This window comes from Coptis chinensis, chromosome 7, assembly GCF_015680905.1.
Source record: "Coptis chinensis isolate HL-2020 chromosome 7, ASM1568090v1, whole genome shotgun sequence".
Lineage (NCBI taxonomy): Eukaryota > Viridiplantae > Streptophyta > Magnoliopsida > Ranunculales > Ranunculaceae > Coptis > Coptis chinensis.
In genome coordinates this window covers 22,176,358-22,194,217 of record NC_141462.1, presented here as the reverse complement: position 1 = coordinate 22,194,217, position 17,860 = coordinate 22,176,358, and the positions used below count along the sequence as shown (strand labels likewise).

The following is a 17,860-nucleotide window of genomic DNA, read 5'->3' as shown; positions in this document are numbered from 1 at the left end:
ACCGCCATAGCCGATGAAGGTACACTTTAGTGACTTAGCATCAAACTTACTTCTAGCTTGGTTACTAATGTGGACATAGGACACACAACCAAACACCTTCAAATGGGAAAGATTCACATCCTTCCCGCTCACACTTCTTCTGGAATCTTAAAATCTAAAGGTATTGATGGTCCTCTATTGATCAGGTAAGCTGCTGTACTAACACTTTCTGCCTATAACTGCTTGGGCAAGCCTGCTAGTGTACACATACACCTAGCTCTCTCTGTCAGTGTTCTATTCATCCGCTCTGCAACCCCATTCTGCTGAGGTGTCCCTGACAAAGTCTTTTCCATCTTGATGCCATTGTCAGCACAAGTACTTTTAAAACCTCGATCCCTCGATTCCACCGTTGTCGGATCTCAAACTTCTTTACTTTCAAGCTTGTCTCATTCTCAACCATGGCCTTCCAAGTCTTGAACACTTCAAATACTTCTGACTTGTGTCTCAAGAAATAGACCCACACCTTCCTAGTATGGTCATCAATGAAAGTCACAAAATATAACTTTTCGCCAAGTGAAGAGACATTAGCTGGCCCCTAGACATCTGTATGAATCAACTCAAGCTTGCTTGCTTTCAGAGTCTGACCCATCTTCTGAAAACTCACCTGCTTCTGCTTTCCAAATACACAGTTCTCGCAGAAGTCAATTTCAGTCGACTGTAACTTTAGGGGTTTACCAGAAGAGTGAAGGATTTGCATTCCTTTCTCACTTATGTGACCAAGTCTGTGGTGCCAAACATTCGGATCCTCTTTGCCATGTGCCACGACAATCGACTCATAACCATGTGAAGTCATGTAGAGAGTACCATCTTTCTTGCCATTTGCAACAACCATTGAACCCTTCAAAACCTTCAAAGTGTTACCGGTGAAGACTGTAACAAATCCTTCACTTGCCAATTGCCCCACAGAAATCAAATTCTTTCTCAAATCCGGAACGTGTCTGACGTCCCTCAATAATTATGATGAGCCATTCATCTTGACATGCACGTCACCATTGCCGACAATGTCACAAGGTTGGTCATCACCGAGAAAGACTGTTCCAAGGTCACCTTCAGTGTAGTTCTCAAAAAACTCTTGATGTGAGGTAGCATGGAAAGATGTGTCGAAATCGAGTACCCAAGACTCCTTCTTATGCTCCATCGAACATATTAAAGCATCATCTACCATCTCAACAACATTAGCTTATTGATTCTTTTTCTTGTTCTTATTAATGTTGTTGTTGTTTCTTGGTGCTGGGCAATTGTTACTATAGTGGCCAGGCTTACCATAATTGTAACATACAACTTCACTTATATCTCGAGGATTGTGTTCAACGCTTTGCAATCGAGGGGCTTGAGATTTCGATCTTCCTCTCCACTTTTTCTTACCACGACTCATGTATGAATTTTTCCTTTACTTTCAGTGCTCAATGCCGACCCTGAAGATGAAGGACAATCCTTTCTCCGGATTTCCTCGGTTAGTACCATACTAACAACGTGCTCAAACTTCAACTTGGTCATTCCTACAGAGCCACTAATAGTCACCATAGTCGCCTTCCAACTTGGCGGCAATTGTCCAAGTATCGCCAAAGCTAGCACTTCATCACTAAATGAAATCTCAACCGACTCCAATTGGTCCTTAGTTTGGTTGAATTCATTTAGGTGATCCTTGAAGGAGGTTCCCTCCGACATTCTTATGCTAAAAAGCTTGGTGATCAAATAGACTTTGTTCGCGGCCGAGGGTTGTTCATACATGGTAGTAAGTGCCTCTATGAGAGACTTCACCGTCTTCTCGGTTTTAATATTGAAGGCTACCGACTTTGAGAGACTCAATCGGATTGTGGCCAATGCCTTTCTATCTTGCAAATCCCATATGCCTTGCGGAATCTCATCGGGCTTTTCACTTATCAAAGTCTCTATCAAATCCTTTTGATAGAGTATATCCTCAATTTGCATCTTCCAATAGCTGAAATTTGTACCATCAAACTTCTCTATCTTGTATCTTTCTTTGTCGGTCATCATGACTTCCAATGAACCAAAACAACGGTGGAGACCCTCTAAGAGGAATTTCTACAAACACCTAGCTCTCTGCTAAAAGTGGAGTCTTTTCCTCAGACACCCTGTATTCACTGATTCAGGAACCAAACTCCGATACCACTTGTTGGGAGATTTTACTAGAAAGTCACACCTCAATCTAGTTACTTTCTATCCCAAATTACTTCAACCTAAAGATCATACCAAGGTAGTCACCCACTCAAGACTTTGGTAGTTATCATAACAAACTCAACAAAGCAAAACCACTAATTTATCATCACAATCATAACAAACAATAAATATGGAAGTAAATGCAAAGAGACACAAAGATTTAAGGTGATTCGGTAAATGTTACCTACGTCCACACAAGAGCCGAGTTTCCTTTATAGTAAAGATTGGAGAGTTTACAAGAGGTAACAAGAATTAATAACAAGAGGCCTCACTCAAACCCTAGCTCAATAGAGCTCCCACAATTCCTATGAAATGAATCTCTCAAAGTTGTCTCAAAACCCTATTCTATTTCTTTTATATAGGTACACAAAAAAAGTGAGAAAATGGGCTTTGGGCTGAAATATCAAAAAATCAGTGAAAATTTCGGAAAGCATGAGCGCAGGGTGCACCCTGGATAAGGCGTGGTCGAACGCAGATCGCACCCCCTTCGTTACCAACTTCCAGTAACTTTCGCAAGCATGAGCGCGGGGCGCGCCTTCTACAAGGCCAACTCGAGCGCAGGTCGCACTTCTCCAAACAGAAAAATCATGAACGCGGCATCGGACACCGGAGCAAAGCTCGACGGTTTCACAAACCCAACAACTACTACAAATCTGCTAGACTATTTGAAGCAGTCGATCCAACTTTAATGGGCAGTTTTCAAGAGGAGGACGCATCTCGGGCACTTCAAATTGCACTTCTTTGTACTCAAGCTTCTCTTGAACTAAGGCCGTCTATGTCAACCGTAGTTGAACTACTCACCAGCAACCATGATATTCCTCAGTCTACACCTCCACCGATTCTTAGTTCGAGCAGTACATGTAGCTCCTCTCTGCCTGTGATTAAGGATTAGGAACGTGAATGTCATTGTATATCCTCTGAGAATAACCTTACATTGGCTTGGATTGATGTTAGATGAACTGTATTATTTCTCAAGACATCAAGCCCAGTCTTGTTTGTTTTCCCATCCAGGCTAAATTTTTTGTGTTTGTCATTCTTCTGATTCAGTTTGTATATGTCGGAGGATACCTAGAATTGAATGACAGAATTTTGGTAAGAAACCAGGAAGGCTACTGATGCTCAACATTCTCTTTTGCCATTTCAAGAGGTTTTGAGAAGCTTAATGGGAAGTTTAATATGGGATGAAGATTGATGGCGTAATGACACGTGTGAATTCTTTTCTTGTTTTTTTTTGTAAATACTTGACCTCATCTGCTGTGAAACAGTTGTGTGAAGATTTTTGTATTTCATTTTATTAGCCTTTTTTCATCTCAATGTATCAGATAGACGCTATAAGACATAAGACATAAGACATAGGAAAGTAGGAAACTACATAATTCTCTCTGTTTCTGTTTCTGTTGCAGTTTAAGTTTCTGTTTCTGCATTAGATAAAATTTGGAGCTGGATTCAAATATGGGTGTGTGGCCAAAACCCATCATAAGCTGCTAAACTGCATTACGTGGTTAAAGTGTGCTGATAAAAAAAATTAGTCACCAAAAAGGTCAGAAAACAAAAATTAGTATCCCTACAAAGTTCAAGAAAAAATAACCGACGGTGCCTCTGTTCTTTAGCGATAACATCTTGATAGGATTTGGCTATTCCACTTTATTGGCAAGCAGCCTTTTTAGTTCTCTGTCATAGGACTTTCATTCATCCACTTATATTTTGCACAAATTCTTCAATCATACTTCTGACTTTCTGAGTAAGCTAAAATTGCAATGACCTGATTTCCATTTTCTTTAAAGACCGATATAGGGCGAAGTTTCTTTTTTGGCGTGGAGATTATCAACTTCGATAAATGCATCTATATTCCTAAATGAGCTCTGGCTTCAGGTCTTCAGGGTAGTGTATCATACTCACCCGAGCCTAATAACGACAAGCAGCACCACATTGTTAAGTTGTCAAAGTCAAAATATTTCGGTCGCTTTTAATCTGACAAGAAGTACAAGAGATAATCAATACTTTGTGTATGTTGATGCTTGAAATTGCCACTTCTCATACTAAAACTCGATGTGGAAGCTGAGTATGGATATATGCATGCCTTCATGGTATTATTTGCACGCATTCAACCTGCACTTCTGTTGCTTCTACAGCTCTTTCTTACACGTAATAACTGGTAAGGGACAAGAACCATGGTTCTATATCTTCCCTAAGTTGTAAATCAAAGTTGAAACTCATACAGAATTACAGAGTTTCCTACCAAAATTGTACAGAAGAAGTTTAATATGAAGATTGACAGACATTTGAATTACATTCAGACTGCAGAGAACAATATAAGAGGAGAGAAGGGAACTCGCAATACACGGACACAAGAATACATTGAGAGGGATTGAGGATTACAGAAATAATGAGGCAACATAGAACAGTAAATTCAAGCCTGTAAACATATCCAATCATGATAAAATTTGAAGAAAAAAAATGTCAGTTCCTAGATCGTTCTCCCATCAGAATTCCCCTTGAGTTGGTACAAACTTTCCATTGTGCGCTCCAGTCTCATGAAACTCATTACCTGAAGGGTCCACAATATACGAAGAATCAAACGAACCCCAATGTAAACAACTCGGGAGAGACTACAGTATCGAATTTTCCTAGAATAGAACTCGTAGAAGCAATATACAAACAGGCCAAAGTGACACAATTCCCTACGACTGAATTTGGGGATTGTTGTCACTTATGTACCACCAAGTGGGTGCTTGCAGTAATCCAAATAGGTAACCACGATCCGCCTAGCTTCAATATAGTTACGGGAGTTATTTGGAAATGAAATAAGACTTGCTACCCAAGTCGAAAACTCCCCAATAGTCAACATTATTGTGTTTTGGTGAGGAACCACTCCACTCGTACCGATGAAAACCATGCACATGATCATTAACAAAATAGATGTGGTTTCCTATATCAGCACCAAGCTCCATGGCCGAAAAAGATCTTGAACCAGATGTTGCAACAAACAGGATATGATCCCCTAGGCTCGTAATCTGTTGGGAGATTTCACTAGAAAGTCACACCTCAATCTAGTTACTTTCTATCCCAAATGATTTCAACTTGGAGCTCACACCAAGGAAATCACATACCCAAGACTTTGGTAGTTATCACAACAAACTCAAATAAGCAAAACCACTAATTTATCATCACCCATAACAAGCAAACAATAAATAAGGAAGTAAATAATGCAAAGAGACACAAAGATTTAGGTGGTTCGGTAAATGTTACCTATACATCCACACAAGAACCGAGTTTCCTTTATAGCAAAGATTAGAGAGTTTACAAGAGATATCAAGAATCAAGAACAAGAGGCCTCACTCAAACCCTAACTCAATAGAGCTCCTACAATACCCAAGAAATGAATCTCTCAAAGTTGTCTCAAAACCCTAATCTATTTCCTTTATATAGGTGTATATAGAAAAAAGGTGAGAAAATGGGCTTTGGGCCAAAATTTCGTTAAACTGTCGAAATTCCGAAAAGTTTCAGAACTTTAGTTTCAAACGACACCATCAGGTCGTTGGGAGGTAAGCCAGCAACATTACTTCCAAACGATGCACGTGGGACGCCAAGATTTTTTCCCAAACGACTTCGCCAAGTCGTTTGGCTCTCTTCCCACACGATGCCAACATGTCGTTCAAGTTATTTCCAAGAGCATCATTCTCAAATGACCTCGGCAGGTCGTAGAGGCTTCGTAACATCGACGCTTCGACGTCGTCCAAGCTTGTTGGTGAGACACTGGAGCTTCGCTCGACGGTTCCACAACCCAACACAATCTTCACCCATATCATCCGACAAGCATCCAACTTAAACACCTCAAAACCACTAGGTATCAAATATTCACCAGTAGTGGGGACTTGACGAACCAGTAAAACCTCACCACATGCAGGACTCCACCAAATTATGCCACACATGGGCTCGAGTAGCTCTTTCTGTAGGAATTGCTACTTGATGGCGACGGAGACATCTGTTGCGAAACTGCTGGGTGTCACTCGTTTCCCAAGGGATGTCCACTTCTTTCATTAGTGAAATCATAGCTTCTGCATCAATGGTGTAAATACTGAAATCAGATTTCACAAAATAGAAACAACCATTGCAGAAGATGTTGGAATATAACTACTGAGGTGCATAGGATCAGTATATCTAGAATATCTTCATGATCATGATTTATATAGGAAGATGTTATTATGATCTTATTTGACTTGATGTGGTTAACACCAATCAAGGATTTAGTTTCTATATATATATTGGTATTTGTAATCTCTATATATAAACTAGTGAGATCAATGTACCAATAACCTAATTTTATCAATGAATATTCTTTGTCTCAAATTCAAGTGAAGATAGCATCAACAAAGGCGTCTTAATCAAGTAAAACTGCGTGCCAATTATTAAGACCAAGAGCCCAACAAGCAAATCCTTTGTCGGATCTACTAAGGAGTAAAATCACGCAATTGGCATCATTTGGGGATGTAGAAAATAAAACTCAAGATATGAATGATTAAAACTGTATTATGATCTTACATGCATGTTGTTTATATACAGAAACAAGAAACAAAAACGGTTAGGGTTACAAGTTTGTTACAAGATGATGAGTTGTCACATTCTAATTTGATCTTCATTCTGTTGAGCTGGCATTGCCTTCTTTATCTTGAACTGGTTCACTTATAATCTTCCTTAATACCCCCTTTCAAGTTGAAGGGACTGGTAGTCACTGAAAGCTTGGATAGTAGCAAATGATCAAATCTCTGAGAAGATAGACCTTTTGTAAACAAATATGTTAGTTGATCTTTTGTACGATTACATAGATACTGAATATCAACAACTTTATGTACAACTAACTCTCTTATATAATGATAATCCATCTCTACATGCTTTGTCTTAGCATGAAAAATAGGATTATTAGCTAAGGCTATAACACTTAAATTATCACAAAGTATAAGAGGAGGTTTTAGTCAAGGATTATGTAAGTCTTTTAGTAGTAAGCAAATCCAATATATCTCTGCAGCTGTGTGAGCGAGAGATCGATATTCAACTTCAATGCTTGATCTTGCGGCACTATGATGCTTTTTAGCTGACCAAGAAAGTAGATTACTTCCCAAAAATACATAGAAACCTGTTATAGATCTTCTATCCATGGGGCAACCAGCCCAGTCAGCATCAGTGTATGCTTGAACATTAAAGGGACTCTTTTGAAACCAAATGCCATAGTCGATAGTATTTTTCAAATATCGAATGATTCTCTTAATTGCTGCCAAATGAGTAGACCTTGGAGAATGCATGAACTAACATACCATATTGACAGGAAAGGAGATGTCAGGCCGAGCCCAAGTAAGATATTGAAGTGCTCCCACCAAGGATCTGTAAATTGTAGGTTATGCTAAAATCTCTCTTGAATGCATGTGAATCCAATTTGCAGCTTGATGAGATAGGTGTTGGAGCTGGTTTAGCATCAATCATGTTAGCCTTTCTTAACAAATCATAGGTATATTTTGTCTGACACAAAAATAGACATCTTGAATCTTTTTGTGCTTCTAAACCCAAGAAATAATGAAGTAGCCCTAGGTCCTTCATAGCAAACTTATAACTCAACTGACTGATGACTTGTAAATATTAATCTACTTTGGAGCTTCCTGTGATGAGAATGTCATCCACAGACTAAAATATAAGTGATAGCCTTCTGACTTCTTTTGATAAATAAGGAATGGTCTGCTGCAGAGGTAGTGAATCCAATAACTAGTAAGGCTTGAAACAACTCCTCATACCAAGCATGAGGTGCTTGTTTAAGGCCATAGATAGATAGATTTGAGAAGTTTACAAACATGATGTGGCTGTAGAGGATCAATGAACCCTTGTGGTTGCTTCATAAACACTTGCTCTTTTAAGTGACCATGTAGAAAAGCATTGGAAACATCCAACAAACTGTCTTATTTCCCAGTTGAAACTTACGTACTGCAATTGATAAGATGAGTCTGATAGTAATAGGTTTGACCACTAGACTGAATGTTTCTAAGTAATCAAATCCATATTGTTGATTGAAACCTTTGGCAACTAACCTTGCTTTTATGTTTATCAATGGAGCCATCAGCTTTTTGCTTCAACCTAAATACCCATTTATTATCAGCTACATTCTAATTTGAGGAAGGAGGTACTAGAATCCAGGTTCGATTCTTTAATAAAGCATTGAATTTAGAAACCATGGCATCTTTCCATGCAGAACTCTTGATGGCTTGAGTGAAACAAGTTGGAGTTGATGGAGTGTCAAAAAGAACAGTGTGTACGTAAAGCATGAGGTAGATGGTGCTTAGTTGTGTGAAAGGCTTTTGGTTTAAATATGCCTTCTTTAGCTTTGGTTTGCATTTGATGAGTATTTGATGAACTAGGAAGAATCTGAGAAATGATTGATATGGGAGGATTGACAGAATGAGAAGAAGGTTGAATTGTATCAGTAGATTGATTTTGAGAAGAAGGTTGAATTGTATCAGTAGATTGAGTTTGAGAAGATGTAGGTGGAGTTGAAGTAGAAGTGTGTTTTAGAAATTGGTTAGGAAAATGAAGATTGGAAAATGGTTTAGAACTAGAATCTTTGAAGGGAAAATGATTTTCATTGAAAATGACATGTCTTGAAATGAAAACTCTACTAGACTCAATGTGAAGGCATCTATATCCTTTATGATGTAAAGAATAGCCAATAAAGACACAAGGTTAATTTAGACCTTAATTCTAACTTGTTGTTAGTATAAGGTTTCAACCAAGGATAACATGTGCAACCAAAAGTTATGAGTGTTGAGTAGTTAGGTTTTCTCTTGAAAAGTTTTTCCTAAGGTGAGATAAAAAACAGAGATGAAAATGGTAATATATTTATAAGATAAATTGAAGTAGAAAAAGGTCTACCCAGTATTTTGAATTGGAGAGACAAGACTGAGAAATTAGAGTCCTAGACATATCCAAAATGTGTCGATGTTTTCTTTCCACAACTCCATTTTGCTTTGGAGTGTGTGGACAAGTAAATTGATGAGCTATACCAGATTTATATAAAACAATTTCAAGAGTATCACTGGCAAACTCACCACCATTGTCAGACCTTACTATTTTGATTTTATGAGACAAAAAATTCTCAATGAAAGATTTAAAGGATTGAAATACAGAACATAACTGAGATTTAAACTGTAAAGGAAAAATCTAGCAATACTTTGAAAAATCATCCACAATAGTTGCAAAAAAATTATTTCCACTAATAGAAACAACAGGAGATGGACCCCAAAGATCCAAATGTAACAATTGTAAGGGTACAGTGGATTTACAAACTGAAGAGACAAATGGAAGTTTTGTAATCTTCCCTACAGCATAATCATTACAAAAAGAAAGTTTCTTTGGCTGACTTTGAACATCAATACATCCTATTTGAAGAAGCTTGTGAAAGATAGGAGTTGCAGGATGTCCAAGTCTGTTGTGCCAAGTTGCACTTGGTGCTTTATTAGAGATGAAAGCAGTTGGGATTGAATGAGCTGATTAGATTGGGATGAAAGATGCAAAGATCATTCTTAGTTTGTCCTTGGAAAAGAATCCTCCTCGATGCCATGTCCTTGACAAAAAAGGGGCATACAATGATTGTCAGAGACAAACTTATGTACACTGAGCAAATGATGCTTTATATAGGAACATGTAAGATATTGTTCAGATGCAGAGTATGATTAGTATTAGGAATATGAAAAGAAGTAGAACTAGTATTAAGAATGTGCAAACCTTGGCCATTGCCAACAAGTACTTTGTCCTTTCCTTTATAATTGAAAACTTACACCAATTTCTTTCATAAGATCTTCTGCCTTTATATAATTGAAAGGGAGGGGTTCGAGGGACATATTTTATCTTGACACGTAAACAAACTCAAAAATTATTAGGATATTTATAAGTTTTGGATTAGGCTAATTTTTTGTAGATATGATCTCCTAACTATTCTAAACATTGTCACAAATAATAAAAAAAATCAAAAAAATTCAAACTTGCCAAATATAGTTAACAATTTACAAAATTTGGCTAATTATATTGTAGACTGTTCATTTTCACCATTTTTTATACTATATTTGGCAAGTTTAGAAATTTTTGATTTTTTTTTATTATTTGTGACAATGTTTAGAATAGTTATGAGATCATATCTACAAAAAATTAGCCTAATCCAAAACTTATGTCCTAACGATTTTGAGTTTGTTTACGTGACAAGATAAAATATGTCCCTAGAGCTCCTCCCTAATTGAAAATGGTCATTTCCTTTCATTTACATGAAGATCTTCTTTCTTATAATGGTCCTTTATAATTCATTATACATTCATCAATCATTCATCAATCCTTCTTTGGCCATTGAAAACTCCTTTGTTTCGTTGAATAAGAGTAATTTCTTCATTCAATAGTAATCCATGTAGCTCCTGAGGATGCACAGAATCATTATTAGATCTAGTTCTGGTAGATGTTGTAAATGAATTGTATTCTTTAGGTAATCCTCTTAGTGTGTGATATATTAAATCAGAATCTATAACAGTTGAGTCTGATGCTACAAGACTATCAGCTATGATCTTGATCTTCTTCAAATATTCAGTCATAGACAAATCTCCTTTCTTCAAATCTTGCAACTGATTCTTTAATTGCATAACATGTGTTATAGAAATAGTACTTAATCTCCTCTCTAATGTAATCCATAAATCTCTTCGTTGTTGGCAAACCCACAACATAAGGTAAAATTTCTTCAGACAAAGTAGCATTCATCCAAATTAATACCATTTGATCTCTTTTGATCCAAGCAATATAACTCGGATTAACATTATTTGCAACAACGCCATTATTATTGATAAGAAATTTAGAAGGACATAAATCAGTACCTTCAATCAGTCCCATTAGATCATGAGTAATCAATACTGGAAGAAATAACTGCTTCCACATCAAATAATTCTCACGGTTGAGTTTCAGAGGAACCATATTTGAGATATTTTGAAAAGAATACGATGTAGTTGAAGGTGACGTGGAGTAGCCATTGGAGCATTATAATTTGTAAAATTCGGAATTGAATTATAAGAACCTTGATTTTGTTGATTGAACTAATGAGAATCTTGATTTCTTTGTTGATGATGCTGATTTTGCAGAAAGAAGGATTGAGAATTCTGATCTTGTTGTTGATGTTGATACACTAGTGCTGTATTTTGAGCAGCAACACTAAAATTATTGATAGAATCATGATTCTGAATAGAGATTGCCGGAAGAACATCAACAACATTGTTTTAAAGATTAACCCCATTGATATGATCATTGATTTGAGGAATTGCTTGATTTTCAATTTCATTTGTGATTGAATTAGGGTTTGATGGTAAAGGGTTCTGATTTGTTCTTACCATTTTGATTGATTGATTGAAAATGAAGAATGAGGATTAGGAATTTGATAATTGAAATTGATGTATGCTGTAAGGCGATTTTCTAGCTCTGATACCAAAATAAAACTCAAGATATGAATGATTACATGTTGTTTATATACAAAACAAGAAACATAAATGGTTACAAATTTGTTACAAGATGATGAGCTATCACATTCTGATTTGATCTTCATTATGTTGAGCTGGCATTGCCTTCTTTATCTTGAACTGGTTCACCTGTAATCTTCCTTAATAGTAGCTAGAGAGTACCATTTTGTGATACTCATCAGACACCGCTGGTAAAAGCAGCTTCTTGGATCTTGAAAAACGATTCCAAAATGAAAACAATATTTTGTTGTTGTATATCCGTTCAATAATGATGAGCCAATCCTGGAAAGACCCAAAGAGGTACTTCCCCAATGCTTCTGGAACACTTAACTCCCTGACATTATTCTCAAAATTTACTAAAGCATGTTCTGACTACCCTCTCATTTTGACCACGAACCATTAACCACGGAAACCCAACAAATTTCTTCTTCTTCTTCTTTGTAAGAACTTTTTCTGAAATTGCGCACCTCCAAGATTCACAGGCAGCAGCCATATTGACAGTAGAGAGTATAGGTAGTCATTTTGAGATGTCATCAACAAGTCCCCGAGGAAGTCCTGCCCAATTGCGTTGATCGACATTATTTGTTCTTCGGCTTTTCTTCTCATGCGCCCTATTTCTCTTATGATATGCCATTGTATAAAGTTGATCCTTAGTAAGTCCTGCCCCCCAATTACAGACCACGTCACTTATTGTTTCGTCGTCATCTTCTCTCCATGGAACCAACTGCTTACACGTCCTCTTTCTTTTATTAGTTTCCATTGTATCAAGAAAATTGACCTCTTCTTGAAAACACCTAAAGAACACAAAATTTAAATGTCAAATTAAAGTGCAGTTGATAGCTGCAATGTCATCTTTTTCATTTATTAATTAATCAATCAATTCAATATGCATGGTAGACATTGTTTTCCCTGTTCATACATTAGTATGAATTTACTCATCTAAATTGAAATCCTAAATTATGTATCAGTAATTTTTTATATCCAAGAAAATGGACTATGACCAACTACTACCTAAATCCTCACACAAAACAAATAAGGGAAAAGAACCATGAAAAAAGAAGGAATACATACATACCTTTAAAGAAGACAAGTGTTCTTCTTTTCTTGAGGAAGAGGAAAAGATTTGAAGAGGAGCACGTGAATTTTGCGCAGGAAAGAAGAAAGACAAGTGGACTTTTGGCTCAAGTCTCAATTTACTCGGTAGCCAAATATGGGCTTTGCTATTTGCTCGGAACGGGCCAAAAGCCCACCTTACCTTTCCTGGAATAGTGGAATAGGGATTAGGGAGTGGAGAAATTCTTGGCTCAAGGGCGATATACGAGCCAAGCTTGAGCAGCTCATTTAGCATAGTGATGCTCGGGCGCTCGGCTAGATAAGCTCGAATTCTACATGTAACCTGGAACATAGTACAAAATATCGCGATATATCGCGATAAATATCGAGAAATTAGAGATGGATATATAAATATCACGATATTCATTTGGATAAATACCAGTGTAAATATTAGCGATATTTGTGGATATATCGCGATATTTCAACGATATAACAAGTTTTTGTTTTAATCCACGATATTTTCAAATATAATTGGTGGTGGCTGGTGGCGATTGGAAAGAAAGTGGCTAGAAAAAACCCGACGAACGAACTCTGAAGGCTAGAAAAATAGGCATTCGAAAGCATGTTTGAAGGCTAGAACTCTGATGGACCATGTCTCTTTGTAGATTGTGTTCGAAAGCATATTCAAAAAGAAAGTCATAAGTTTTTCTGAATTTTTTTAAGTAAGTTCCATCTTGAGTTTATTTCTCATTTTTAGCGTGTTTTCTTCTACATCTACTGAGATGAGATGGTCATTACTATACAGTATGAAGGATCACGTCTTTGTAGTTGGTGCTTGAAAGCATGTTAGAAAACATACTTTATAGATTTATGACAATACGGATTCATTTTGTCAGTTTTTGATTTGATTTAATTTCTCAATGTTTTTTTGGAGTATGTTTTGTTGCGTAAAATAATCTGCAACTTTGTTGCCTAGAAATTCATTTTACGTTTTTTTTTATTGTGCTTGAAAACATGCTCAAATGATAATCCTTCTTTAGTAGTCCGATTCATTTATCTTACTTGTTTTTTGATTTTATAGCTCAAACTTTAGCAGCTTTTAATCACATTATACTTAAGACAATGAGAGTCATTGTGCCGGTGGATCGCCTACATCTGTGTTGCCTAAGGGTTCTTCTCATGTCTATGTAAGTTGTGTTTAAAAGCATGTCTACATAGTAGTTTGCACGAGATTTTACAAGTTCATCTACGTATGTTTTAGAATTTAGATTGTTTTGAAAAAGAAAAAGAAAAAATGTTTCCAGTTTGTTTCCTTGTGCATTCTATATAGGCGATAAAAGACATTGCTATTATGTCCGAGTGATTGTCTAGTCTATGCTGCTTGAAGGATCATCTTATGCTTTTGTAGATTGTGCTCCAAATGCATTTTTTTTAAAAGCTTTATGAATCAATTTATGTAAGTTTTGAATTGCTTTTTTGTTTCATTTTTTCCCCTGTTGAGCGTGTTATCTTGCACAACCCGTATAGACTTTGTGATTATCGATGAGTCTGATGAAAAATCTTACGTCTTTGTGGATGTGCATGATAGCATATTGAGGAAATTATATTTGTTGTCAGGTTATGTTATTTCTTATATGTAACTTTTTAAATGACTACAATTTTTTTTCTTTCTTTCTTTGAGTGTAGTCTTTGAAATCGTGTTTCGTGAGGGACTAGTGTACGTCGGTAGTTAGTGGTTAGGGTGATATCACATCTTTCTATCAGTGCTTGAAGACTCGAGACTTGCTCAAACCAAGATAATTGTCAAGAGTAAACTCAAGAGTAAATTGAAAACTTGGGACTCTTGAAGACTAAATTGAAAAAGAAATGGGATTGTGCATACAAGGAAATTGGTGGTTAGAGAAATTATAAGAGAGATAATATACTAAAAGAGAAGAATACTTCAAACTATTGTAAAAGTTCATTTTGTTCTATGTTAATTTCATGGACGCAGCCCCTTTTTACACAATTTTAAAATGTGTGCATTTCAAGTTTTCAACCGAGCTTTGTTTTCGCTATGTTAATTTATTGAAAATGTTCCTTGTTACAACAACTTAGAGGAAGTTTGGTTTTTGCTGTCTTGCGTTTCGGCTTGTGGTTAGTACTTTGCAATGAAGTTCGCTCCTTAGTTCTATTTGGCTTACTTCTGTTTGGGTGGGGAATTAAGCAAATATTTGATGTCTAGTATAGTATATTTTCTATGAGAAACTCATTGTTACCACTTATATAAATTTGTATCTAGACAATCCTCTCTCTCTCTCGGTCTTTTGGGTGTCCTTTTTAAATTTTGGCATGACAACTGTCTATGATGTTTATGTTTAAGTGAATCACATGGCAACTGTCTTATGATGTAATTAGTTAAATTTGTTAATCCATGATGTGAATCCTTTGCTCTATCATATTTGTTTTACTAGCATTTTTCTTGGTGTGGATACTTTGTTTCTAAGGTGGTGTCTATTGTGTGAACTATATGGGTTGTCATTAGGTAGTTGGTACTTGATGTCGGATGGTGAGATTAGGATGCATGAAAAGTTAGTCTCGAATTGTTTATCTTTGATACGCAACTTTAAGTTTAGTGTGGATCGTATTAAAACAGTTTTCAGTTCTGCAGTGATATTTGAAACTTCATATCAAAGTTATTCTTGGTCTTTCTGATTGAATTCTGGATGATAGTTTAGTGAGTCGTTTATCCAACGCAACAAGCCTCGTTCAATTTGGATGTGGGTGGAAAAAGATATGCACTTCAAAATACTGCGCATCAGAAATTTTGCTAGTCAGAAACATTGTTTTTGCACAATGTTAGACCTCAGTTTTGATATGGCTAGAAAGAGAGATAGGTTTTTGGTAAACATGAAAAGTTAAGAACCGTGAGTCTACTTTCTAACCCAATTGGCCTCAATGCAATCTGATGCCCATGGAGATAGATATGGCACCGTGAAGTTGGGTTGACAGAAAAACAGTGCGTCAAAAATCAGTTTCTGCGCAATGTGTTCGAGCCAAGTTTTCACTTATTTAGAATGAGATCGACTTTTTTTGTAAAACATAAAGAAGTAAGTTCTATGTGTTAGCATTTTAACGCAAAAAGCCTCGATGCTTTTGGATATCTGTGGAAAGAGTTGTGCTATCCCAAAGATAGTCTGTCAGAATTTTCGTTTGTTGAAAATTTGGATTGTTACCAAGTTCGCGCTATAATTACTTCTAGTTAGGTTGAGATTGGGACATCGGGTTGTACATGAAAAAGTAAGTGTATATATCCTAGTTTTCAAATAATCAAGTGAGATATCATTTGGATGACTGTAGGAAAAGTTATTATATTGGTAACTCAGCTAGAAAACCTACCATGTTCTATTTTTATTTTTCTGTGCATGAACCTAATTTGAGAGATATTTCTAGAAATGAACTAAGATCTTCTTCAATTATTCCTGAACGTTTTGTACGTTGTTTGTAACCTACTTTTAGATAGTGTTTTCATTTGGAACAACATGGTTCATAAGATGGTTTTTGGTGACCCGAAAATAGAGTAGAATTCGTTTTTGAGCAATTTTGACTTATAGGTTCATTGTGCATCATTAGGGTTGGAACTTCATTTATTTTATAGTGGCACTATTTGGAGCTTATCTTTATTCGTTTTGAGATGATCTAAGTTGCTGGTTTCTTTAAGTGTAAATGTTATTTAACTGTTTAGGCATTCGTCTAAACGGTTATGTACTTGATCCATGTATTTTTAAATAGGAATTATCAAATTTAATTAGTTTTTTTTATGTATATATTAAATTATTCTCGTTTGTGTTAAACGGAGTTAGAAATGTCAAAGGGATTTGATATCGGGTGGGACTACGTTATCCGTATCCCTGGAAATAAAAATGGGACACAGTACAAATACTGTGATAAAATTTTAGTTAGAGGTGCCATTACAATGCTTAAAGTACATCTTGGCGGAGGGAGCAAAAATGTTGAGAAATGTTTGAAATGTGGAAAGGAAATTTGAAATATGTTCCGACAAATAGTTGAGTCTGGGATTGAGAAAAGAAATGAAAAAAACAAAGCTCAAGAACATTATAGAGTTGCCATGTATGCACACCCTTCTAGAGAAGACTCAGACGAGGATGATTACGAGTTCGAGATGGCTCGACAACAATCTAGAGATGAGTACCAGTGGTTCTACGAGGAGAGCTCGTGGGATATTTTATTGTATCTCATGTATTGTAATTTCATTTTGTGTAAAATCAAATATTTTATTTCATGTAGTGTAACTTTCCTTTATTTTATTTCATGTATTTTGTTGTATATATATATATATATATATATATATATATATATATATATATATAATGTTATTTATGTGGTTGTTGAATATCTTGGAAGTGGATATGTAAGTTGTATATATGTAATATTTATTTTGTTGTTAAAGTGAGTAGTGGAGTATATATATATACATATCTTGGAAAGGTTGATCTATGAGAATTGTATTGTTTTGATTTTTAGGTTATGACAGGATTTACGTGTTTTAAATATCGAAAATACAGAGGTGATTCTGTTGGATTTTATAAAAAAAAAAAATGATTTATCATTGATTTTAATTAATTAAAATTGAACATAGTCCTATTAACGCCTTGTAATCTTTCTTTAATCTTTTAATCCTGAGGCGTTACAATCAGTGTAGTAATTTGTCAGTGTAGTATATGACTTTTTAAATATTTGAATCTGTATTTGAAACTTAGAATATGACTTTATAATGACATATAACCATTCTAAATATGTGCAAATAAGTTAGTTTTTGTGAGCATTAGAGAACCCCCCCCAAACTTAGGCTCCTCCTCCTCCCCCCCAGTTCTTTCATCTAGAGGTTTATCCCCCCTACCCCCCAAGACCACACCATATCCAAGTCAACTATACTTGAGTGTTATCTTTTTGGTCAATGCATGTAAAAAGACTTCATTGCTCTCTGCCGTTTTAATAGTTTTATAGCTTTAGGCCCCCCCCTCCAAGACCACAACACATCCAAGTCAACTGAGTTTGACCGT

General features: G+C 36.0%; 1 protein-coding gene and 1 long non-coding RNA gene across 2 annotated transcripts; one reads left to right on the top strand and one right to left on the bottom strand.

The window, feature by feature from the left end:
- Positions 1–10,571: 10,571 nt before the first annotated feature.
- On the bottom strand, positions 10,572–11,208 carry LOC147486625 (uncharacterized). Its single transcript, XM_086573792.1, has 2 exons — positions 11,011–11,208; positions 10,572–10,871 (listed from the first exon to the last, which is right to left on the bottom strand). The coding sequence occupies exons 1-2, from the start codon at positions 11,206–11,208 to the stop codon at positions 10,572–10,574; spliced, it is 498 nt and encodes a 165-aa protein (XP_086429918.1).
- Positions 11,209–13,328: 2,120 nt separating this feature from the next.
- LOC147486624 (uncharacterized) lies at positions 13,329–15,020 on the top strand. Its single transcript, XR_015202113.1, has 3 exons — positions 13,329–13,519; positions 13,879–13,984; positions 14,484–15,020. It is a non-coding gene; the product is annotated as an uncharacterized LOC147486624 (long non-coding RNA).
- The last annotated feature ends 2,840 nt before the right edge of the window (positions 15,021–17,860 follow it).

Bases quoted from the DNA above. Each gene is read 5' to 3' on its own strand.
- LOC147486625 (XM_086573792.1), bottom strand. From the start codon at position 11,208: ATGGTTCCTCTGAAACTCAACCGTGAGAATTATTTGATGTGGAAGCAG. The intron at 10,872-11,010 runs GTATTAATTTGG...ATGCAATTAAAG, and splicing joins GGATCAAAAGAGATCAAATG to AATCAGTTGCAAGATTTGAA.